This window comes from Fundulus heteroclitus, unplaced genomic scaffold (genome assembly GCF_011125445.2).
Source record: "Fundulus heteroclitus isolate FHET01 unplaced genomic scaffold, MU-UCD_Fhet_4.1 scaffold_77, whole genome shotgun sequence".
Lineage (NCBI taxonomy): Eukaryota > Metazoa > Chordata > Actinopteri > Cyprinodontiformes > Fundulidae > Fundulus > Fundulus heteroclitus.
Window position 1 is genome coordinate 1,387,354 of NW_023397219.1, and position 26,810 is coordinate 1,414,163.

At 42.9% G+C, this 26,810-nt stretch overlaps 1 protein-coding gene across 5 annotated transcripts in view; it reads right to left on the reverse strand.

The window, feature by feature from the left end:
- The window catches only part of rcor3 (REST corepressor 3), a 143,081-nt gene that overhangs the window by 63,358 nt on the left and 52,913 nt on the right, over window positions 1–26,810 (reverse strand). For all 5 annotated transcript variants that reach the window (XM_036134219.1, XM_036134216.1, XM_012856947.3 and 2 more), the window contains exon 6: window positions 8,003–8,127. In XM_036134219.1, coding sequence (XP_035990112.1) covers window positions 8,003–8,127 — 125 coding nt within the window. The remainder of the gene's footprint in view (window positions 1–8,002; window positions 8,128–26,810) is intronic.

The window sequence follows — 26,810 nt, forward strand, 5'->3', positions numbered from 1 at the left end:
AAAATGGATAAATGTGCCAGTGTCTAAATGTTATGTAAGAGAAAACTAATCAAATTCTTTTGTCTTATAGCAGTACTAATTTTGATTTCAGATCCATGTTTTCGTGGGATCTGCTGATTGGACGACCGGAGTGACAGCGGGATGGCTGACGTCCCAAACCATGGGAGGCACCACAGGGCTGGTGCAGGATCTGGGGCCATCATCCTCCGTGTCCTCGCTGCCATGGTCCTGCTGGCACACCTCTGTTGGGCAGAAACACCTGGCCAGATCCTGAAAAAAGTGGTTCAGCCGTATCAACTGTGACAGCATGCGCAACGGAATCTAGGATGACTACACATGCTCTCGGTGGCGTGTAAGAAACATACCAGTAGTCTTCAAGGGATGTAACGTTAAAGTGGTTTCAAGGAGAGGTTTGTGCCAATATGAATCATCTACAGAACAAGCGTGTAAGAAGACACACACTCAAATTGCGCCTGCTGTACACACTTGTCAACAATTGGCACAATCGACGATAAATAAAGTTCACTGGAAAGTGTTTTTTCCTCCTCTGCCAACATGCACTAGGATGAAACGTTGCTTGGTGGAACAGAAACTGTGTTAAGTGTTTCCAACACTTTTGACACCAAAGTAACAAGAACTATGTTATTAACATAGTTGAAATAACGACGTTGAAATAAACGCCGTTACTAACGCCGTTACGTTTTTCAGTAACGAGTAAACTAACTAATTACTTTCACTGTCACTATAATGACGTTATCATTGCCGACACCCCGTTACTGCACGTTACTCAAGTCACACAATTAACTTTTTTTTTTCACTTCATGATAGGACTTGTGTGCATGTTGTCATGAGAGAAGGTAGGATGAGATAACCTCTCAGCAATTATTGGCTGATGTATAGTAAGACTACGTCTTCAGCCAATCAGAGATATTGGGTAGGTGGGTGTTTCCGCATTCACAGTGGCGGGTGTTTAGTGCTTGTCACCATAGACATTATATATTATATATTGTCTATGCTTGTCACTACCCGATCCGTACTGGTAGCACGATCCGTACCATCAGCTCAGTTGCGCGTGTGCAAACAGAATAACTTCCGGTAGGCAATATTTTTTTTTTCTTACTTTTTTATTCTTTTGTATTTTTTCAAGGCGGGGGGTTCTTTTTGTATATCTTTGTATTTGCGTCAATATTGCATATTCTAAAAATTAAACAACAGAAATACCTAAAAAATACATTGTTTATTTATTTTTATAGCAAAAATGTTTCCCAGTCGTGGTTAGGGAAATAAAAATATATAAACCATTTCTGAAAGTACATAAATACCCAGCTATAAACACACATAGATGTATAGGTGTATAGAAACGTATTTGATTTAGAATATTCTTCAGGTTTTTTTTATAATTTATTTGATATGCATATGTATGTATTTTGTGCTTAATAAATGTATTTTAATAAGGTATGCCTTGGCTTTATGTGTGTTCTTTGTTCTATTCCCTGTTCGGTTTTTGTAAAAAAATAAACAATGCGGCTGCTATAATGACGAGGTCTTCTCTAGTTTATTATGTGTACACCAGAGGGCACTAAAATCTCAATCGATAATTTTACTTTCTAAAAAAAACAAATGTTTAGTACAAGATTATATGTATAACAAAATTCACCGTATAATTAAGGATAAAAGTATTTTTTTCCAGTCCTGTTTGAACAAATAATAAAACTAAGAGTGCCTTCATCAGCAAACCTCTGTGCAGGTACTTGTCTTTGTTGTCGTGCTCATCTAGCTTATGAAACAAGCTCTGAGAAGGTAGGGGCCGGGGGAGGGGGGTATGGGGGAGAGAAATGAAAAAGTAATGCAATAGTTACGTTTACTGGTAACTAGTTACTTTTGTAGTGGAGTAACTCAGTTAGTAACTCAGTTACTTTTTGGGAGAAGTAACTAGTAACTATAACAAATTACTTTTTCAAAGTAAAGTGCCTAACACTGGTTATTAAACACTGAACAGCATGCATGCAGTCATGTGATCACTAAACTTTTAACATTTTCCTTGTGATGCTTATATTGCATATTATATGTTCTTTCTTATGTATTTGCCTGCCTAGGGACTACGGATGAAAACTAGCTTTGTAGCTATAATGCGGCATATTTACATTTGTTTTTATACTGATGTTCATTAATGTGCTTTGTCCCTATTCAAATAAATAAATGCATCAAGAGCTGTTCATCAGGTTGGAATGTGGATGCCTACGGTTGTAACATCACAAGAAGAAACTGCAAAGATTTTCTTTAAAGGACTGCGCTGGCAATTAAAAATGTGAAACGCAACAGCAGAAGTGTTAACGAACATTTCTATAACTTTGAACTGGACGGTATGTAACGTACAAATGATACACGCTCATATACAACAAAAACGGTTCAAGCATGTGATTACTACAGGAAATTTCCACAAATGGAGACAACTATGGAACATTAGTAGCAATAGTTGGTTACAACTAGAACCACAGAAGACCTATTGTGATGATATAATGTGTGAAGGACATTGGACACAATATGATGTAACTGATAGTACTACTGTCTGTCATTATTATATATTGCCCATAGTGACTGTACATGGGTATTGGTTTTTGAAACTGGATGGTGATTGGTTTGACCCACAGACAAACTACACCTACGACCTTGATCTATGCGAGACTGCTGATAAAGGGATGGTATGTATGCTACAACAAGGACATCTTAACCCATGTTTAACCGGAGACGAGGTGTTATGTGATTGGACTCATGAACCAGCTAGAGCAACAATAAAGAGTCATCCTCAATTACCTCAGGTGCCTTTCGTTGGGTGTTTATATGGAGTTGGAATAATGTGACCTATCAATTAACCAATTTCACTACTGCAAACCGTTAAACACAGGTGCATCTTGAATAAATCTTACAAAGTTTATAAACTTTGTAAGGTTTATTCAAGATGAGATACGTTTCTTTTTTGGAACTAACTCCTCCCACGAGACCTCCAGCCTTGTGGTATGGGATGCCTTGAAGGCCTACATCAGAGGCCAGATTATTGCCTATTCAGCAAAAATAAAAGAAACAAGCCACCTATGAACAGAACAATCTAATTCAGCAAATCAAAGCGGTGGACATAAAATATGCTTTGAATCAATGTCCTGAACTGTTTAAAAGACGTGTTGAACTTAAAACAAGGCTTGACCTATTGACAACACACTCAGCTTAACGGCTGCTTTTACCGAACAAATCCAAGTTCTATGTGCATGGCGACAAAGCTGATAAATTATTAGCAACCATGCTCAAGGGTTCTAGGGCAAGGCGAACTATTTCCAGAATTCGAAAACAAGATGGTAGTATAGTCACAGACCACAGTCAAATTAATGATGCATTCAGGGACTTTTATGAGGAGCTCTACAGCTCACAATTACAAACCAATTCTAACATGACTGGTGATATTGTAGCTAAGCTTCATATTCCTGTAATTTCACTAGAACTTACGAATAAATTAGATCAGGGGTCGGCAACCTTTACCACTCAAAGAGCCATTTGGACCCGTTTCACACAGTAAAGAAAACACTGGGAGCCACAAAACCCTTTTGAAATTTTAAATTAAATCACACTGCATATAACACATTTTTTTGCAACACAATGGACCGGGAGCAGAACCAACGCATCTTTGCCTTTTTTTTTTGTAGAAGTACAAAACTTCTATTGTTTTATGGAAATCATCAACTCTGCTAATGTCAGAGTTTTTATTTTGAATAAAGCTTGGTGCTAGTAAACGCACGTCATGGTTGGATTATTTGATTTTCATCCCATATAAACGGTACTTTCGGAATACTTTTCTTTTAATCTGAACACATTTTAATCACATCCGGGAAAGTTACACACGTAGCTCCTGGCATTAACCAGCTAACAAGCTAACAGCTGCATTAGACGAGCTATCAGACGTTCAGGCGGCACCTGAAGCTCGATTTCAGCCGCGCAGGACTCCGCTCACAGCCTCGAGCCAAGCGCTGTTCGCTTTTCCTCACTTCGAAAACAACCAAATGTCAGATATAGAAACGACTCTTACGACTCTGCTGTTAAGCTCTCTTCACCCTCATCAATGAGTCCATGTTATTTTAGGTCCCGTGTCACCGTGGTCCCCTTGTCATTTGTAGAATTTACTACAAAAAAACAGCATCTGAAAATGCCGCCTTCTCTGCTTATTTCGCTCTGCAGCCACTCGCAAGCATTATTTCTTCCTTTTGAGTTTATTGGCAATTGGCAAACATCTTTTCAGTGCGCATTACTGCTACCAACTGGTGAGGAGTGTTCGTCAGCCAGCATTGACGACTGCCTGCATGAGGTACACAGCTAAGCCGCATCAGATGCATCAAAGAGCCGCATGCGGCTCCGGAGCCGCGGGTTGCCGACCCCTGAGTTAGATGAACCCATTTCCCATGCAGAAGTCTTCCTAGCAATAGCCTCAATGTAATCTGGCAAATGTCTAGGACCGGATGGTCTCCCCGCAGAATTTTTCAAACAATTCTCAGACTTACTGTCTGTGCAGCTCAGCTCCACCTTTACTGATTGTTTTAAACACGGATCCCTTCCTCACTCATTTTACGAAGCTTGTACCACACTTATTCCTAAAAAAGGCAAAGAATCCAGTGGAATGCACCTTATACAGACCTATCTCTCTCCTAAATACTGATGTAAAAATTCTAGCCAAAATCGTTGCCCCTAGACTTGAAACGGTTTTACCTTCAGTTATTTCAAAAGACCAAACAGGCTTCATTAAAGGTCGACACTCATATTTTAATGTAAGAAGACTGCTTAATATTGTTTATTCTAGTGCCACAGATTCGGCTGAGTGTGTTGTCTCTCTGGACGCCGAAAAAGCCTTTGACTGGGTTGAGTTTGACTATCTATTTGCGGTCCTCAGCAGATTTGGCTTTGGAGGAAACTTCATTTCATGGATTAAACTATTATACCAGCAACCATCTGCCACAGTTCGTACCAACTTTCAGATCTCAAAACCATTTAAATTACAAAGAAGCACCCGTCAGGGATGTCCTCTTAGACCCCTGCTTTTTGATCTGGCCATAGAGCCCCTCACCATTGCACTTAAAACCAGTAAAGAGATATCCGGCATTTGGAGGAACGACAACGAACACAAAGTGTCGCTTTACGCAGATGACCTTCTACTTTTTATTTCCAAACCATCAACCTCATTGCCTTTTTCTCTCAATATATTTTGCCAATTGGGTCAGATTTCCGGGTATAAGTTGAACCTTACCAAAAGCAAGATTTTCCCCATAGGTAATAAAGCTAGCATGTCAGATTTTGCTAATCTGGCGTTCAGAATTCAAAGACAAAAATTTACATACCTTGGCATCACAGTGACAAAAAAAATATAAAAATCTGTTCAATGAGAATTTGATCCAGCTGTTGAACCAAGTGAAGGGACCTCTAACAAAGTGGACACCCTTTTCCATGTCCTTTGTGGGACGTATCAACTCAATTAAAATGAATATACTACCCACATTTTTATACCTTTTTCAGGCATTACCTATTTTTATAATACTTTTTTTAATGAGCTAGACTCAACTTTTTCGTCTTTCATCTGGCAGGGTAAGGCTTAATAAATTACTACTCCAAAAACCTAAACAGCAAGGGGGGGGTTGCCTTCCCAATTTTCGTTTTTATTACTGGGCCGCCAATCTTAGATGCCAAGTGTTCTGGTATTTTTATCATAACCAGGGTGGCTGTCCTGACTGGGTGGCTATGGAGCTATGCAGTGGTAATGATTTGTCCATCCCGGCCATGCTCTGTTCTCCACTCTCACTTTCCTCATCGAACCCTATTTTAAACCCAGTAGTGAAACACTCGCTGAAAATATGGGGCCAGTTTAGGAAATACTTTAACCTCCACAATTTTTCCTTCTAAAGTCCAATTGCACTTAACCATTTTTTTTAAACCATCTGTTCAGGATGGGGTGTTTCTAGAGAGGCACCGGAGGGGACTTACTTACTTTAAGGACCGTTTCATAGAGAAGCATTTGGCATCCTTTGAGGAACTCAGCAACAAATATGGTTTACCTAAATCCCATTTTTTTTTAGATATTTACAAACCACAAATTTTATTCAGTCTCACTTGTCAAGCTCAATCTCTCTGCCAGAGCACACACTGTTGGAAACCATCCTATTATTGAAACCAACTCGTAAAGGGCTAGTTTCATGGCTTTATAATAAAATGTTGATTATGAAAGAGACCTCCACAATTAAACTTAAAGCTTCATGGGAAGAAGACCATATGACCATACTGGATGAGACATGGGACTCTATACTTAAACTGGTGAATACAACATCTGTGTGCATGCCATTGCCTCATCCAGTTTAAAATATTACATAGAGCCCATCTCTCCAAAAACAAATTATCCCATTTCTATCCAGAAGTCACCCCATACTGCGAAAAAAGCAAATCTGCCATAGCCACACTGGTCCAATGTACTGGTCTTGCCCAGCTCTTGGTCAGTTCTGGACAGCTATGTTTTCCGTACAATGTCCGGTTTGGCCAGAGTGGTGGTAACACCTGGCCCTCTGTTGGCTTTGTTTGGTTTCAGTGGTGAGGGGTTGCCTTTACCGGCCTCTAAACAGCAGGCACTGGCATTTTGCTCATTGTTGGTGAGGCGCACAGTTTCTGACCAGGTGGAAGGGTGTAGCTCCTCCAACTCACAAGCAGTGGTTATGTGACCTCATGTCGTGTCTGAAACTGGAAAGAATTAGGTGTTCTCTTCAACACTCAACTGGTAAATTTGAATTTGAAACATGGGGACCCTTTCATGACTCATTGCAAAACTTACCTTGATGCTCCAGATTAAAAAAGTTAATTAATTTTAATAAAATGTTCCATATCTTTCAGGGATAGGAACGTAGTGAGTGGACCTACTTGGTAGTGACTAAAAAAAATCCACGGTTTTACACCTTAAAGTCTTCTCATCTGGAATCCTTTTCATACTCTTGAGACTGTGCTGAGAGACAGTAAACTTTCTGGCAATGGCAGGTAATGATGTGCCATCCTGGTGGAGTTGGACTGCCTGTGTCCCTTCTGTAGCGTCCAGGTGTTACCTCTTTATCTATAAACACCCTGGTCAAAACCACTAAAAAGTGTTAACAAAAAAACAGGAGGGAAAAATGTCTGTGGCCTCTACAGTACATGCAAAACCATTCCTATTTTTGGGGTCTTCTCATTGCTGTCCCTTTAGTCTTGATTTCATCAACACAAAAATAACCAATGCTGTTTAACAACCCCCTTTACTACTTAACTGATCAGATAATATTCCAGAGGCTTAATTGACTTGATATCATACTCAGATTTAAAAGTGTTACTTTAACAAATTTGAGCAGTATGGATTTAAATCACTTTAGATGTGTTTTCCTTAGATGTGACTGTTAAGTATTCAGTTGGCTCCTTACACTGGCTCCCTGTATCTCAGAGAATAGACTTTAAAATACCTATGTAAGTTTATAAATCACTGAACGGCTTAGCACCAAACTGTATAAAATACCTGCTGTTGCTTGCAGACCACTTAGATCTTCTGGTTCTGGTCTGCTCTGCATACCCAGAACCAAACATTCAGAAACAGCATTTAGTTCCTATGGTCCACAAATCTGGAACTTCCAGAAAACTGCAAAAACAGCTGAAACACTGAGTTCCTTTTAAACGAAGACATAAAACCCACCTATTTAGAGTTGCTTTTGACACATAATAACAGGTACATTGACCAACATATTTGATGTGTATTTATGTTTTCAACTAATAAAATGTAATGTTTGTTACTGGTCTCATGACCCTTTTGATGTGTTTATGAATTTTTTATGTTTTCATGATGTATAGCACTTTGAACTGCTTTGTTGCCAAAATGTGCAATATAAATAAACTTGATTTGATGGTAAAATGATCAGTTCTATCAACAAACAAACACTTTTGTGATGGTGTAATCGTTGAGTTTTACCTGTCATCCTGACTGCTCCTGTTAGCTAGTTTACGGGCCTGTCGGTCCATAAGACTTGTTCTGGAGCGAGTTTTCTTCCAAGAATAGTAGTACTTGACAAGACTGGAGATGGATTTGTCTGGTAACTGAATGAAACATAAAAAGATTCCACATTTAGTGCTAAAAAATGCATTGTTTTGTAATAGATGAGATTTTAACAAAACTAAACATAGTCTTCATCTAGAGGCCAATCAGTGTTAGAGTTCAATGTTGAGGCAGCATATAACGCTCCTTTAGATAAAGTTGTTTAGTTAGGGTTAATCATATCTTATGGGACTATTTATTTCTAATTTTGGAACGGCATCAGAGAATGCGTCCAGCAAGCTGAAGGAGTCCCACATCACGTTGGCAACAGCAACAGACAGGTATGATTTAAGATAAGAATTTTCTTTATTATTCCACAATGGGGAAATTTGGGCATGGCAGTGGCAAAGATACATGGCTGCACACAATATTTAGTATTGAAAAAAAAACAAGCTGATCTAGAGCTAGTTCTAAAGCAACAGAGAATGTGTTTATCAGAAAGGCCAAACACAAAAGTAACTGGAACTACGACCACATTCCCCTGGCCCCTCCCCTTCCAACGCTCATTCATTCCCACATATCAGCCCCAAGTCACCCGTCCTCCTGTATGCTGTCCAAGTTTGAAAATTGGCAAGACAATGCCTATTCCTGGAAGGTTTGGCCATTAGAACACATTTTGTGAACTGTTTGCCGAATGTTCAATATGGGCAAACAGTTGTTTAGAGCTTGGTAATGACATCAATGCCATCACAGACTGCATAGTATACCAAAACTTCCCTCTAGGGAGGTACTGTGCTTCTCCAAAGACAAGGCACAGAATATCCCTGATGAGAAAGCCAGCTATAGGAGGAATATTCAACAGATATTGAACCAGCTAAAACCACTGCAAGGCAGTAGCCCTGACACCCACACACTGCTCCAAACAAGAAATAAAAAAATTATGGTCACTGTGTCAAAGGCAGCAGTTAATTCCAGAAGCACAATAATAACACAGTCCTCTGAGTCAGTTGCTAAAAGCACATCATTAAAAACTCTTACAAAAGCAGTTTTAGTACTGTGCAAACCTTTAAACCAGATTGAAAAACCTCTAAAATACCATGTAGTACATCAGTGGGACTGAACAATGAGTGTGAGACTTACGCTTTGGGAGTTACAACCCCAAACGCATTGCCCTTTGCAATAACGCCCCCTAGTTGTTTGAGGATCTGAAATGTATTGTCTCAGTAGCATTGCCGTTTTCCAAGTAGGCTACCTTAGCAGTTTTTTCCCAGCATTTTCTGTTTTTTTATGGCCAGGGCCATTTACCAGATGATGATGATAATAATAATAATAATAATAATAATAATAATAATAATAATAATAATAATAATAATGACAAATACTTGGGAAAAAAAACTACAATTAGAATAGGGTTTCCTGCTCCGCAAGGGGCAGGCAAACGGTCATGCCCGGCATGGCCTTCGCTCACTCCTGTGGGCTAAGAATCCTAAAAATAACTACCAGAGTAAGAAATGAATTTTTATTGATAATATGGCATACTCAGGTTAAAAACAATTTAAGATTCAAGTTAAATAGTGGTAAAACTGTGGAAAAACACTAGCCTATTAAAAGAACAATATGAGATACTATGCATTATGCAGGATAGTACAGCAGCATCTCGATGTAGCTAAGGCATGTGCAAGTGTACCTTAGCATCTGATAGACAGTGAAACGATTCATGATCAGATCAGAACCTGTGGGACTTTGCATGGTTGTAAACAGCTATTGAGTCTGTTCTGAGCAGCAGAGACTATAAAATCTAACAGCTGGGAGGAAGGGCCTCCAAGCTGGAGAGCTGAAAGAGCTCTCCAGCGATGAAACAGCTTCTTACAGTTTTTACAGTGGTGGGAGACACCACCACCTGCACTGGGTCCAAGGGGTATCCCAGGACAAAGTTGACCCTCTTAATGAGCTTCTCCAGCCCATTTCTCTGAGCTACAGATAAGCTGCTGTGCCAACAAACCACACCATAGAATATGGCTAATGCCACCACAAAGTTAAAGAAGGTCTTCTTCTTTGGGTCAGACCTCTGTGCAGCAGGTAGATAATGGCATTATCCACCCCAATGGCAGGCTGGTAGGCAAACCGCAGGGGATCCACTGAAGCGCAAAGATGGTTAAGGAACAGCCTCTTGTTTGATGCTAGTGTAACCTGCACAAAATAATCATCCTGAATTTTATTTTGGCAGGTCAACAAGCAGCACACTATAGGTTCCGGGCTAGAGGTGAATTTGACATCTCCTCCATTGGTGATGCTGCTGTCCCTGTGGCTAGCTGCTCGTGTCGCCGTTGTCCCGAACTCACTGGAGTATATTACCAAACTTACCGCGACGAAGGATTCCAATAAGTGTTTCCTGGTGACCACTCGACGGTGAGTCATTTGTTTTATGCTGCTTGCTTTGTAGCATGAGTGGAAGTGCGGCAGCGACGCGCCCGCTCGAAAGTTGTGTGTTGACGTTTTGGAAATGGTCTTGTAGTTAAAAGATCATTCTCTTTTTGTTTAATTTTGTAGCCGAATAGAAGTTATATCTTCAAAGTATTAACTAAGCCCTTTAATTTCCCTAAAATATGCCCTTTCTGGGATATTTTAGTTACTTTTCCTTAAATTTGTCGACGGCCTATGGAATTTTGGAATGGGGTAATGATTTTGGAGTTACGCAACAAATGAAATAACACCCAAGCCATTGTTTGTTGGAATTAGTTGAGTTAATTGAGTTTGATTGATTTTAATGCCAATTAAACTTAATTATCACTTGGAAGTGCACTTTATTATATTTATTATAACTTATATTTATAATAACTTTACTTGATTAGTAACTTAACTTGATGACTTTAATTGAAACTTGACCGGTAACTTTATGTACTTTACTTGTACATTTATTTGAATTTGTACCATTTATGTAATTTTTAACTTGAAACTCATTGTGAGTTATGTTATGTTATGTTGTTGTTTATTTTGGAACATGATATGATTTAACAATGTTTACATTTAATACTTCATAAACATACATCATGTTTCAAAAAGGAGTAGGATGAAGCATAAGCTTATTAAGCCCTACCCCTATTTATAATTCCTTATAAATACTTTATGGAATATAGTCATTTCTTTTTGAATGTTTAATTGGTTGGATAGCATTTTAACCCTGTTAAATGCTAATTGTTGTTTTGTATGACCTTGTTTAGGTCAGTTATTTTTGCATACCCCTATTTCAACCCAGGATGGCGAGCTACCAGATCACTGAAATAGTGCGGTAGGACCAAACTATTTGTTGTTTTTGTTTTTAGACCTATTGCCTGGATTTTGGGAAAAATCCAGGCAATTAAATTTTGTTTAATGGATCATTGACCATCTGCCGAAAGCGCAAACTTGAAAAAGAGAAACTCTTGGGTGTTATCTAGGTTCATTTGTTCCTATGTTAATTAGTTTTTTGTTATTAGTGTTGTTTCTTTTTGTATTATTGTTTGTTGATTATTTTCCTGAATATATGTGAAACAAATATCATGTTCAATACAGTAACTTAAACTAACTACTTGTTGGTTTGTAAATTATTCACCCACAGGCTCCATAGTCGAACCTATCTGACATCCTTTTTTGACATCTATGGCCGTAGTCAGGCGCCTAGCCGTATCTGCGATACATGAGTGCTACTGGCCCATAGCTGTTGAGGACTTTTGGCTGTGCAGTACCACACATGAGGTTTTCCACAGCTGTGTTACTCTTCCCTGCTTCATACTGATGTTGAAGATGTGCCCCATGATGCCACACAGCTGATCCACACAGCAACTTAGGAGCCCGGAGCTGATGCCATCAGCCTTCTTCACATTGCTATTTGCAGAATGTTCCTCGCTTGAAGTGTTGAGAAGGACATGGTGGTGGAGCGGGGCTCATTCGTGTAGTCATCTGAAGCAGAGGGGGTGGATGACAGCTGAGACCTGAAAGATGTGCATTTCTGGGCAGAACAATAGTTAGTCATCCATGATGGAGGTGCCTGCAGCATGTTAGACTGAGGAGTGTGTGTGTGCGTGTGTGTGTGTACACGGGGTATGTACTTATATTACATGGACCTCGGGGTATTTTAAGGACAATGCCAATGTTCACCTAAAAAGTGTACTCAAATTTCTTTGTGTCTAAATAATATAATGTTTTCTAATGGATTTAAGGCTGACACACCAAAACACTGTCTGCATCTTTTGGAAAGTGTTTTAACTCTTAATAGGGACTTCCGGTTAGGGCGGCCATGTGAGAGGACGTGTTTTTCACCGCTCTGCTGTTCCAGTTAAAGAATTTACTTAAAACTCCTTCCTTTCAAAATATACTAAAGGACAACTAAGCGTGCAAGTTCGGAATAATACCTAAAGCAGCAAAGACACCCCAAGAAATAAGTGAAAAGGCGAAACAGCATAAACTAACGGAATACCATGTTCGAGGTGAAATGCAGAAAGTTAATACAATCTCATGCTCGGTCCCAATGGCTGCCACGGACAGAGAAGAAAACCCGAATTTCCAAAGCAACAAGGTGGATGAAATACTTTCTGTCGTTAACTCGATACAGAAGAATTTCTCTTCTAGATTTGATGAAGTTCTGAGCTCCATCGACAATGTGAAAAAAGAGATAAATGACTGTATCCAAAGAATTGCAGAAACCGTAACACGCATTTCTGACGCGGAGGGAGAGATAGAAATGCTACGAAACAAGGTGGATGCGCTGGAGTCCAAGCAGAAATACTTGGAAGATAAAGTTATGGATTTGGAAACTACGTTGAGGCAAAACAACCTAAGGCTTGTCGGATTGCCAGAGGGAGCTGAAGGGCAGAATCCATTTGAGTTACTAGAGAAATTGTTGCCGGAGGTCCTCGGAATTAGAGCGGTGGCCGTGGAAAGAGCGCATCGAATTGGACCCCGGAGGGACAACACCGCAGCGCCCCACACCTTAATAGTGAGATTTCTCAGTTACAAAGATAAGCAGCTCATTGCTTTAACATCAAGATCTAAAACTGAAATTAAATACTAAGATCATCAGGTCCGGTCCTACCCAGATGCCACTGCAGATCTTTTCCAGCTTCGGAAGCAGTTTGACCCGATACGCACAGAACTGCGCAAACTGGGTTTACGACACGGGGTGGCTCACCCAGCCAAGCTTCTGGTGACTTATTAGGACTGAACTCATGCTTTCAAAACAGCAGCGGCTGCACGTCAGTTTCTACAGAGAATCCAGAAGAAAACTAATGGGGAGGCAGCAATGAGTTTAACGCCCATACGGCTTCCTATAACTTTGCTGTTGCCTTTATCTGTCAATTATACTGAAGGGGAAACAACAGGGATCTGTTAAGAATGCATTTATTTCTGCTTAGATATGGCAAGAGGAAGTACGCACATACCGGTTGGTGTGCCTACTAATAAGTTCGGACCTGTAAGCAAATAAGTGGAAGGTTAGAATTACTGTTAATATAGTGAACAGCATCGGTAAAATAACTTTTTTTTTTTGGATATAGAGTGGTTTGACTGCTACTCACTGCATGTGGATTAGTCTCATGCGGTAACGGGAGGTGTATGGTGGGGGGAGGGAGTCCCTCGGAAGTCGGACTTGGTGGGGGAATTTAGGTTTAAGGGACATGTTGTAAGTTTTGTTTTGTTGTTTAAGCTTCTCAAATGTTCGTGTTCGAATGGGGTAAACAGTGTTCCATATTTCTTCTTCATTTGTGGTAATTAAGTGGATCTTGCATGTCACAAGTCTTGAAGCTTAAAATGGTTACATGGAACTGAAGGGGCCTACAACATCTGAGGAAGGTCAAACAAGTTATTAACAAACTGCATGATTTGGACTCCAAAATAGTATTTCTACAGGAGACGAATCTTATGGAAAAAGACGAGGGTCGAGTCAGGAGGAGGTTGCGAGGCAATGTATACACTTCAACATTTTCTTCCCGAGCAAGAAGTGGTATGATCCTTATTCACAAATCTGTCCCATTTTTTGTAAGTAATGTTGTCAAGGATGGGCGGGGTAGATACTTGATAGTTCAGGGCTCTTTACTGTCGGAAAAAAATAACCTAGTTAATGTCTATGGTCCCAACACAAATGATCCTGAATTCTTCCAGAATTTATTCTTCTTGCTTTCATTGCTACAAGGACGTTAGGTGATTGCAGGAGATTTTTACTGTACTCTTACTCCAGAAATAGATAGATCCACAGGGGCAGATCCAACACATAATACCTGTAGAAACAACTATACAGATGTTTATGAAGAATCTTAAAATGGTAGACATATTTAGGGAACTTCAACAACAAACTAGAGCCTATTCATGTTACTCAGCAACATTTCAGACTTACTAACGAATAGATAATTTTTTAATATCATCAGAATTAATACCCAAAATTAAAACTGTGCGTATGGGAACATAGTGATTTCGGACCATGCTCCATGCTATTTAACCTACTGTGATAAGAACCTTACCAGGGATCCCTAGGTGGTGCTTTCAGCATAAATGGTTGCAGGATGAAGATTTTGTTAAATATATGGGAAGACAAATCGATGAGTACTTTCAGTTAAACACCAACCAAACAACAGCATGCATCAGATGGGAAGCCTTTAAAGTGTTTATTAGAGGTCATATTATTAGCTTCACAGGCAATAAGTCCAGGAAGCCAAGACTGAAAGACAGCACCTAGAAAATAAAATAAAAAACATTCAGGAGAGGGTCTTGCAAATAAATGACACCAAATTGAAAAAACAGCTGTTGATTCTTAGAGCAGAATATGACAAAATGTCTAGTCTCAGAGCTGCATCCAGTCTCTTAAGATTGAAACAAAATTTTCTACAAACAGGGGGACAAGGCTGGAAAACTTCTATCCTGGCAGATTAAACAGCTTGAAACAACAACCTCGATTACGTCAATTGAAACACAGGATAAAACTCTAATAGATCCAAGGGATATTAATAATGCTTGTAGAGACTATTATGAGAAATTATATGACTAATGTAAAGCTGGACCAAGAGGAACTAGACAGGTTTTTGGGCAAACTACATACCTCCATCATTGCAGAGGAGTGCAGAGTGGACTTAAATATAGAAGTAAATAAGGAGGAACTAGCACAGGCCATTAATGGCATGAAATCTGGTAAGCAACCAGGACCCGATGGTATCCCCATCGACAAAAACATTTATAGGCATGTAGTCATTAAAAAATAGCGCATTACCTCCATCTTTAAATCAGGCTCTAATTATTCAGCTGCCAAAACTGGGTAAACATCCTAATATATGTGAAAATCTGAGACCCATTAGTCTACTTAACTCTGATCTCAAAATCATCTGTTGGCATTGAGACTGTAAAGAATCTTACCAAATATTATAAATAAAGATCAAAATGGGTTTGTGGCTGGGAGGCAAGGATATCATAATATTAGAAGGGTCCTGAATATTACTTGGTCCAAAAAGAATGCTAATGACACAGCCCTTCTCTCAATAGACGCGGAGAAAGCTTTTGATAGAATCGAATGGCCCTATCTCTTTAACATACTGCAAAGGTTGAATTGTGGAAGTAATTTTATTAAATGAGTTAAAATGTTATATAGCAACCCAACTGCAGAAATTGTATTGAACAAAATATTTTCAAGGGCAATTGAAATCAAAAAGGGTTGTCGCCAGGGATGCCCTCTCTCTCCCTTACTATTCACACTAGCGATCGAGCCTTTGGCATCAGCTATTCGTCTTCATCCACAAATCTCTGGGATCACGGTGGGTCCCACAGAGCACAAAATCTCTTTATTCGCTGATATCATTTTATCCCTAACAGATCTGAAAAATTCAATCCCGGAGGCGATGGAGGTGATCAAGGAATATGGGAGAATCTCAGGCTACAAATTAAACAATACAAAATCATAAATTCTGGTATTAAATCCAGGCGAAAGGATTAATCCAATTAATGAGATTAAGCAGTTTAAAGTAGTGGAACATTTTTCATATTTGGGTGTTCAGATTTTCCCAGAGCTGCAGCAGGTGGTCAAATTCAATTACGAAAATCTAATGAAAACAATAGCCGCCTCAATTGAAAACTGGACATCTCTACCTATATCTCTGTTGGGAAGAGTCAATGTTTTGAAAATTAATATACTTCCAAAGCTATTATACCTCTTTCAAAGTATTCCTTTGCTGCCTCCTCCTGAACTATTCAATTGGCAAAAGAAAAGCATTTTGGGGTTTTTGTGGAATAACGGAAGATCTAAACTTCATCTCTCGCTACTTTATTTACCATTTGATAGAGGGGGGTTAAAGTGCCCCAACTTTAAATTGTACTATTGGGCAAGTCAGTTAAGGACTATTATGTTCTATTTTACAGATAAAGATAATCCTCACTGTGTAAAAATGGAGTCTCACAATTTAAATTTAGCTCTTCCATTGTTTATAAATTCTGACACATCAAAGAAATTACAGAAACACACCACTAATCCCATCCTGAAAAATATGATAAAGATTTGGCAGGATGTTATAACGATATATCCCAATTTAGCCCAATAAGGGGTAACCAGCTGTTTGCTCCATGCAGAGCAGATGGAACTTTTAAAATATGGGCACTACAGGGTTTAAAAAGTGTTGGGGACCTTTACTCATCAAACTCTGATGAATTTTTGGCATTTGGAGAGCTACAAACCAAATTCAAGCTGAAAAAAAAACATTACTTCAAATTTCTTCAAATAAGAAGTTTTGTTAAAGCAAAACACAACAGTTTTAATAAGTCCCCTCTTACGAAACTTGAAAAGTTAATGTCTCGGAACAAAACAAAGAGGGGCATCATCTCAGACATTTATAAAGAACTAATTTCTAACTTATTAGAGAACTCAAACAAAAAGCCTATAAACTGGAATTTAGATTTATCAGCAAATATCAGTGAACAGGATTGGGAAAAGACCTGCACTAAGGCTCAAACAATGTCCATAAACAGCCTCCTTAGAATTCTACAATTTAAATGGCTAATGCTACGCCTGTACAATTAAATAAATACAATAATAACACCCAAGATTTTTGCGTAAAATGTAAATCTAAAGGGACTCTAATACACTGTATGTGGGAATACAAACTTATCAAAGCATTTTGGACAGAGGTGAAAGATACAATTAAAAAATATTATCTTAAAACAAGTTCCACTGGATCCTAAATTGTTCTTGTTAGCTCTATACCCTGGGAAATATGATTTTAGCAAGCTAGAATGCACTTTTATAGCTATAACCTCGTTGGCTGCAAAAAAATTTACAGCTTTGGCTTGGAAAAATGTCAGTAGACCAAGTATCACGCAATGGTTAAAACAGATGCTGTCTAACTTGCCATTAGAAAGAATAACATATATTAGGAATTCCAAACGGTACCTTTGTGAGAGGATTTGGGGACCTTTTATCAATTTTGTTTAGAATTTAGACCTGACTACAGATTTGATTGAGTCTTGATCTATTGGAACCTGCAGTTCACCATGTTGTTCGCCTACCACCGTGACAAAACAGGTGAATTAGAGCGTGCTTTCAGTTTATTTTTGGAATCTAAACAATTCCTACGACTTGTTGTGCTCCCGGTTGCACACAGAGGCATTCCAAATCGTCGGATGTATGGTTCTTTCGTTTACCGAAGGACGAAGAAAGAAGTGGATAATTTCAATGAAAAGGATGCAGGCAGACAATCCCAATCAACTGTGGGAGCCATCATACCACGACAGAATTTGCAGTCTACACCTCATCTCCGGTAAATACAACTTAAATTTGCACTAGTCATGGTTCTACTTAAGTCATTATATAAATAAAAAATAGAATATATATTTAAGTCAAGACGTAAACGTTCAACATGTACAATGTATGCAAACCGTCTGGCATGAGTCTGAAAAGGATTAATAAGACAAAAACACCACAATAATCCTTTGTGAACAATATTTCTTCATTAATTAAATGCTTATTGTGGAATCGTAGTAATTTTCCGACTTTTAATTTAAATGCATGTACTGGGTTAGGCAGGGAAATCTATTGGCCAGCCCCACCAAGATTTTTTTTCACCAGCCGCCACTGTATCAGACTCCCAATTAGTTGTGTAAAACACAGGGGTGAGAGGACTTTAGCAATGTTTGTGCAGTGTTCAAGGTTTTACTGATATTTCACTGCTTAGAGGTGGTATCCAGTGCCTCTTTCAGTAAATTCTTCGACTTACTGAGCTAATAAATAATTAAAAGCACTTAAACCTAAAAAATACTCAGGTTATCATACAGCAATTGTTGATGTATAAGGTATTGGTAAGATATGCAACAATTTTTATATTGTGTAGAAAAAGCTAGTGAAAGCTGACATGTAGAGAAAGATATGTGGGAAGAGATGCATCAATATAAACTTGTTCCCCATGCTTTGGTTGTTCTGGACCTTTTGGAATAAGCTGTTCTGTAACAACAGGTGTCATGCTCTGGTGGGGATGATAAACTGTGCTTTCACTAAAGATGAGTAGCAGAACTTTTTTTGTTTGTTTTGTTTGTTGCAACAAAGTAATACTTGAGCATGTCACTCAGGGGATGGTTTTAGCAAGACTGCACTTGCACTGGTCTGATCTGAATCTTGTATTCAACAACAATTATATTTGTAGTTGTTAAAGCTACTTTTTTATTAGCAGATTCAAGTAAAATGTAATTTCTGTGGTTATGAAGGCTCCTGTGTACATCACTAGTGTACCTAAATATAAATTTAATATCAATCTTTTTTGTTTAAATTAATACAGTGACACAGATTGTCTGCTTTTTTTATTATTTATAGTTGTTATATATACACCAATAAAACATGAAAAGGCAAAGATGAATTAATCCAAAGGAAGTTGCAATATACTATGCTGGCAATGGAAACGAAAGAGGGCTTCATTATCAAATACATGAATGGTTTCAAAGGTAGAAGGAATTTTAGTGGTCTTGCATAAAAGAAATTACAATAGGTTCCTGACAGTAATTTTTTTCACCCAGGTCGTGGAATCTTTGCTAATAGATCTTCAAAAAAGGACACTTTCTGTTGGAATATTGAGGTGCACTGATCAGTAAGGAGGAATGTGAAAGGAGACAGGGTTTACCATAACAAACTTAAAGTCTTGTTGCTCGAATTCTACTTTAAAGGAAAACTCTGGTGGTGTGTATATTTGTCTAATTATATTTAGTACTTAGAGCAGACTATCAGTAAGCCAGACCTGATGAAAAGAAGGCTCTTAAAGTAAGGTAATTTATAATTGAGAAAAAAAAGCTAATTGTAGAAAACAGTAATTTAATATAAAACAGAAGGATATGAGAAAATATGCATGCTCTGGTTTCAACATCCCTGCCAGTACTGCATTGCGGCTAGAAGTGGATCTCTTATTTCAGGTCTTTCTCGAATCAACTGTTCATACACCTTTTTGATAGGGTCATGCACGTGCTTGACCAGTGTCAATTCATACAAGTAAGCTTGTGCGACAGCGCTGACTGTGCTGCTGTCTTGATGGATGTTGCGAACGACTAAAAACTGCCGAATGGCATCAATGAACCGTGTATTTTAGAGTACCTGCATTACACGATAGTAATTGCTTTCAAAGAATCCTTCCTCAAGATGCTCAAAACATTTATGGTCTCTTAAACTAGGACGGTCCATGTTGCATCTGTAGCACTTATCATGCATGTACTTGTTGATCGCGACGTACACAAGATGATGCACCGCGGTTTTCACTGCTCTGATGAACCCAAAGCGAATCCAGTCGTTGTATTCATCGGAGCCCGTGTCAGCCTCTCCTTGGCTGTGGGGAAATTGTGAGTCCTCAGGCTGGGAAAGCCTCAGGGAGGATGGATCTCCTTGTCCAGCGGGAAGTTGTGAGTCCTCAGACTGAGAAGGGTCGGGGTAGGCTGGAAGATTCACAGCTTGTGAATCTTCGTCCTGGGTCTCTGATAGAGACGGCATGGTAGGAAGCCTGGAATTCTTATCTCATAAAACAAAGTACTCAGGGCTGCCTTTCACGCATCCGGGGGGCCTGGACCAGTCGACGGTGTGCCTCTGCAGCGCTGTGAGAATACTCTCGCTCCAGCTGTCGCTTTGGGAAGAACAATCAGGAGTTGCCGAGGATGCGGGCGAAGGAGGGTGGTACAGCTCCGGGGAGAATTTGTCGCTGTCCGGGGACACGTGCTGCAGTGATGTTGAAGCATTTGAATAATTTAAAGAAGATGGCGGTGGAGTAGGAGAGCTATCCAGCCAGCAGAATGTCAAACTGCTGCCTGCGCCGTTCCTCATGGTTTCATATGTTAGAAGTCTGGTCAGTGAAGCTGCACGGATTCCCGATCAATCTGCCTGGTTGTTTTTTATACTGAGAAGGGCGTTATCGTTGAAGGGGTGATATTGGCTGTTGTGAGGGGTGGGTCTAAAAAGAGAGCGCTTTCTTGACCGCCTAAATGTCTTTCCAGTAGTGACAGTCGTGAAACAGCGTTGAAATCCAGTGTGCTATTACAATCATCTTGTCACGCCACGCATGAAAGGGAATGGCTAGCAATGTCCTGAACACACCGCAGTCAGAATTATAATACTCAAGCATGAAAATAACCAATGGAAAAACCATCAGCCGGTAACCCCCGTCCTTGACTGCCAAGTAGCGGAGAAGATCCAATTCCTTGAATATATCCCAGTTTCGTTCAGGAGGGGCTGGTCCAGCTTGCAGCGCTTGGCGACCGGTGAATCCATGATTCCATCGTCGGTTTCTTGTTTCACAGCAGGGCCTGCTGCATTCGACTCTTCAGGGCATAGTCTGCGGAGCATGACGAGTTTCAGAACAGCCCAATCGTTTGATGTCAGCATGCCCAAGGAGTGGATAGTTTGCAGCTTGTCGGCTTCTTCATCCAGGTGATAGAGGTACATCTCACCGGAATCATATTTGAATACGTACCCCCATTTACCGCTGGCTCCATAGGGTTCCAAAGACCATTGTTCTTGCAGAGGTAGGGTTGGAGGCATCTGAGTTCTGCATAAAAACAGCGTAGCCTTGTGAGGGGTCTGCTGAGCTCGGCAAAAATTGCTCTGATCGTGGCAGATCGTGACAGGTGTCTCAGAAAATATAGGTTCTGTCAGGATGCAGCTTATTGGCTGCATGCTGAGCCTCTCTCCCTCTCTCTTGTTCCTGTGCAGCCTGATCAGTTTCACCTGGCAGGCTGCAATTAACCCACAACTGCTTCCACCTGTTCCCACCGCTTTATCAGACTCACCTCTTTCTGTTCCCGTCGCCGGTCCATAGCGTTCACTCCCGCTCAGTCCCTGCCAGTTTTTCTTGTCAGCTCCGTTCGTACCCGTCAGCCTGAAGACTCCGTTCACCTGGTCATGTTACAGTCAGCCCATAGACTTTCCGACAGTTTTGTTTCCTCCAGTATTCAGCTCAGACGTTCAGACCTCCACCGCTCGGCTCAGACGTTCAGACCTCCACCGCTCGGCTCAGACGTTCAGACCTCCACCGCTCGGCTCAGACGTTCAGCCCTCCATTGCACGGCTCGGACGTCCTGTGCTCCACTACTCGGCTCTGATGATCTGCTCGGCTCCGATGCTCTGCTCGCCTCTGCTCGGCTCTGATGATCTGCTCGGCTCTGATGATCTGCTCGGCTCTGATGATCTGCTCGGCTCTGATGATTTGCTCGCCACTGCTCGACTCTGACGTTCTGCTCGCCACTGCTCTGCTCGGCTCTGATGCTCTGCTCGCCTCTACTCGGCTCTGATGATCTGCTCGGCTCTGATGATCTGCTCGGCTCTGATGATCTGCTCGGCTCTGATGATCTGCTCGGCTCTGATGATCTGCTCGCCACTGCTCGACTCTGCCGTTCTGCTCGCCACTGCTCTGCTCGGCTCTGATGCTCTGCGCTCCACGGCTCTGCTCAGATGTCCTGCTCTCCAGTGCTCGGCTCCAGTGTTCCTCCCGGTCAGTCTCTCCACACTCCTCCTGCTAGCCAGCTTCTACACCCTTCACCTCCGTCCGTTGAAAGACTCTGGTCTCATCCTCCATCTTCCAAACTATTCAATAAAACTCCCTCATAAGAACTGACTCTGTGTGTGCGTGCTGAGTCCGGGTTCATCCCAGAAAAATATATCATAACATTATGGACCGGCCAAGGGATGAACCCGAGCACGCACAGAGCCTGGTGTAGAAGCTGGTAGGATCTGCCTCGCCTCCGGTTCGTCTCGCCTGGGTCGCATAGTTGCGACGCCACGCTTCCGTCTCGCCTCGCCTGGGTCGCCGTGCGGCGACGCCTTGCTTCTGTTTCGCCATGGTCGCTGGATTGCGACGTTACGCTTCTGGTTCGTCTGCCGAGGTCGCATCCGCGACGCCCCGCTTCTGACTCTGTTTCCTGGTTCGTCTTTTGCAAGTTCCGCCTCCTACGCTGCGCAGCCGTTAAAGACGGCGCTCCTCGTCGTCGCTGCCCAGCGTTAACTTTTGCTGCTGCCCAGCAGATTCAGACTTTGCTGCCCAGCGCCTTCTGGTTTTTGTTTGGAGTTATTTTTTGGTGTTGTGTTCTAGATCTGCTTTAGTTTCTAGTCTTTTTGTGTATTTTTTATTGTTTTAGAAGATTTATTTCCGCCCTCTGTTCTTTGTTTTGGCTCAACCTTAGTTTTTGCTTTACTTAGGATTTTTTGAGATTTATGTTGCTTTTGAGTATTGTGTTTTATTTTGTTGGTTTTGTCCGGGTTTTTGTGTCCCAGGTTTACTCTAGTCGTTCGGGTTTTTTTTAGTAGTCTAGTTTTTGGTTTTCTTAGTCAGCTAGTTCGGGTTTTGTTCTCCGTCTTCTTGTTTTAGCCATAGCCCTGATTTAGTGTTCTAGGTTCGCCTTAGTCTTCTGAGTTTTGTTTTTGAGTTCCAGTTTTTTATTTTAGACTTCTTGCTTGCTTCTGTACAGATTTCTAGCTTTAGTTATCTAGTTTTTCATTAATTTAGTCGTACTTGCCCTCATCTCCCTGTTCTGTTTCGTTAGCTCTGTAGTCCCTGTCTAGCCCCCGTAGTTTCAGTCTAGCCCCTGTAATTCCAGTCTAGCCTCTGTAGTTTCTGTCCTAGCCCTGTAGTTCTAGTCTTGTTCTGTATTTGTTTTTTGTTTTTTTTTCTTATTTTTAGTTTTGTTTTGTCCTTATTTTTCCCCCCCTTTAGTATTTAGGTGTCAGGGTTCCTGCGCCATCTGGGTTCCTGCGCTGTATGGGTTCCTGCGTTGGATGGAGTCCAGCGCTCTTAAAGGTCCCTGCGTTCTCTAGGTCCCTGCGCTTTCTAGGTCCCTACACCCTTCTCCTGTTTTCGTTGTATGTTTTGCCCTGTTTAGGTTAGTTTAGTTCCCTTCCGTAGTTGTTTTGTTCTGTCTTGCCCTAGTGTATCTGTGTTGTTCCCCTGTTTAGGCGCGTGCAGGTCGCTGCCAGAGCCCTCCGGCGCACCCATGTCGCCGGCTGAGCCCTCTGGTGCGCCAGCCTGTCGCTACCCAGTGCACGCAGGTCGCCGCCAGAGCCCTCCGGTGCTTAAGTCGCTGTCTGTGCCCTCTGGCGCGCATGGCCTGTTACTGCCTAGCTCACCCTCTTGTTGTTGTTCCCTTGTTTAGGCGCTGCCAGAGCCCTCCGGCGCCCCTATGTCGCCGGCTGAGCCCTCTGGTGCGCCAACCTGTCGCTGCCCAGCGCACGCAGGTCGCTGCCAGAGCCCTCCGGTGCTTTAGTCGCTGTCTGTGCCCTCTGGCGCGCTTGGCCTGTTGCTGCCTAGCCCACCCTCTAGTTCCCTGGTGTTTAGGTCCTGTTTTCCTGGCGTTTAGATTTAGTGTTCCCCGGCGTGTTAGGACGCCTTCTGATTCTCGGTTCCCCAGCGTGCTAGGACGTCCTCTGATTCTCGGTTTCCCGGCGTGTTAGGACGCCCTCTAATTCGTGGTTCCCCGGCGTGTTAGGACGCCCTCTTTTCTCGGTTCCTCGGCGTGTTAGTACGCCCTCCGTTCTTGTTCCCTGGTGTTTTAGATATTCCTGTTTCCCTTGTGCCCCGGCGTTCCCTTTGCGCCCCGGCATTCTTCTTCCTCGCGCCCCGGCGTTCTCCCCACGCCCCGGCGTTCTCTTCCCCAAGCCCCGGTGTTTCCCTCACGCCCCGGCGGGTTTTCCCCTGGCGTTTCTGTACACCAGTCGTGTTCCAGCAGGAGTTGTTGAGCCTTGGTGTTTTCGTACGCCTGTTCTTCCCTCTGGCGTTGTCGTACGCTTGTTCTTCCCTCTGGCGTTGTCGTACGCTTGCTCTTCCCTCTGGCGTTGTCGTACGCCTGTTCTTCCCTCTGGCGTTGTCGTACGCCTGTTCTTCCCTTAGGCGTTAAGTACGCCCGTTCTTCCCTCTGGCGTTGTCGTACGCTTGCTCTTCCCTCTGGCGTTGTCGTACGCTTGCTCTTCCCTCTGGCGTTGTCGTACGCTTGTTCTTCCCTCTGGCGTTGTCGTACGCTTGCTCTTCCCTCTGGCGTTGTCGTACGCCTGTTCTTCCCTCTGGCGTTGTCGTACGCCTGTTCTTCCCTCTGGCGTTGTCGTACGCCTGTTCTTCCCTCTGGCGTTGTCGTACGCCTGTTCTTCCCTCTGGCGTTGTCGTACGCCTGTTCTTCCCTCTGGCGTTGTCGTACGCCTGTTCTTCCCTCTGGCGTTGTCGTACGCCTGTTCCTTCCCTTTGGCGTTAAGTACGCCCGTTCCTTCCCTTTGGCGTTAAGTACGCCCGTTCCTTCCCCTTGGCGTTAAGTACGCCCGTTCCTTCCCTTTGGCGTTAAGTACGCCCGTTCCTTCCCTTTGGCGTTAAGTACGCCCGTTCCTTCCCTTAGGCGTTAAGTACGCCCGTTCCTTCCCTTTGGCGTTAAGTACGCCCGTTCCTTCCCTTTGGCGTTAAGTACGCCCGTTCCTTCCCTTTGGCGTTAAGTACGCCCGTTCCTTCCCCTTGGCGTTAAGTACGCCCGTTCCTTCCCTTTGGCGTTAAGTACGCCCGTTCCTTCCCTTTGGCGTTAAGTACGCCCGTTCCTTCCCTTTGGCGTTAAGTACGCCCGTTCTTTCCCCTTGGCGTTTTGTACGCCCGTTCTTTTCCTTTGGCGTTAAGTACGTCCGTTCTTCCCTCTTGGCGTTTTTGTACGCCTATATTTTCCCCTTGACGCTGTCATGCGTCCGTTTCGCCTCGGCGTTTCCCTCACGCCCCGGCGATCTCGCTCCTTGGGCCCCAGCGCTCCTCTCACGCTTCGGCGTTGTTTCTCCTTGGCGTTTCCACACGCCCGTTCCTTGCCCTTGGCGTTTCCATACGCCCGTTCCTTCCCCTTGGCGTTTCCATACGCCCGATCCTTCCCTTTTTGGCGTTTCCATACGCCCGATCCTTCCCTTTTTGGCGTTTCCATACGCCCGATCCTTTCCTTTTGGCGTTGTGTACGCCCGTTCTTTCCCTTTTGGCGCTGTGTTGCGCCCGTTCCTTCCCTTTTGGCGCTGTGTTGCGCCCGTTCCTTCCCTTTGGCGCTGTGTTGCGCCCGTTCCTTCCCTTTGGCGCTGTGTTGCGCCCGTTCCTTCCCTTTGGCGCTGTGTTGCGCTCGCTCTTTCCCCAGCGCTGCCAAGCACTCGCTTTTTCCCCCGGCGCAGTCAAGCGTTCGTGCCTTTCCCTGATGTGCCGCCCCCTGATTGTGCTTTGGCACATCAGTGTTCTCTGGCCCCTTTGGTTCCCCGTATTCTCTGGCCCCTTTTGTGTTTGCAGGCTCTTTGGTCCCTCAGAGTTCGGTTTCGACTCTTGCCCGCCTTCCTGGGCCCCCTCCACCCGCCCGGCGTGGGGATTCTGGGCCGTCCGGTGTCCGGCCTTGGGGGGGGGGTACTGTCAGGATGCAGCTTATTGGCTGCATGCTGAGCCTCTCTCCCTCTCTCTTGTTCCTGTGCAGCCTGATCAGTTTCACCTGGCAGGCTGCAATTAACCCACAACTGCTTCCACCTGTTCCCACCGCTTTATCAGACTCACCTCTTTCTGTTCCCGTCGCCGGTCCATAGCGTTCACTCCCGCTCAGTCCCTGCCAGTTTTTCTTGTCAGCTCCGTTCGTACCCGTCAGCCTGAAGACTCCGTTCACCTGGTCATGTTACAGTCAGCCCATAGACTTTCCGACAGTTTTGTTTCCTCCAGTATTCAGCTCAGACGTTCAGACCTCCACCGCTCGGCTCAGACGTTCAGACCTCCACCGCTCGGCTCAGACGTTCAGACCTCCACCGCTCGGCTCAGACGTTCAGCCCTCCATTGCACGGCTCGGACGTCCTGTGCTCCACTACTCGGCTCTGATGATCTGCTCGGCTCCGATGCTCTGCTCGCCTCTGCTCGGCTCTGATGATCTGCTCGGCTCTGATGATCTGCTCGGCTCTGATGATCTGCTCGGCTCTGATGATTTGCTCGCCACTGCTCGACTCTGACGTTCTGCTCGCCACTGCTCTGCTCGGCTCTGATGCTCTGCTCGCCTCTACTCGGCTCTGATGATCTGCTCGGCTCTGATGATCTGCTCGGCTCTGATGATCTGCTCGGCTCTGATGATCTGCTCGGCTCTGATGATCTGCTCGCCACTGCTCGACTCTGCCGTTCTGCTCGCCACTGCTCTGCTCGGCTCTGATGCTCTGCGCTCCACGGCTCTGCTCAGATGTCCTGCTCTCCAGTGCTCGGCTCCAGTGTTCCTCCCGGTCAGTCTCTCCACACTCCTCCTGCTAGCCAGCTTCTACACCCTT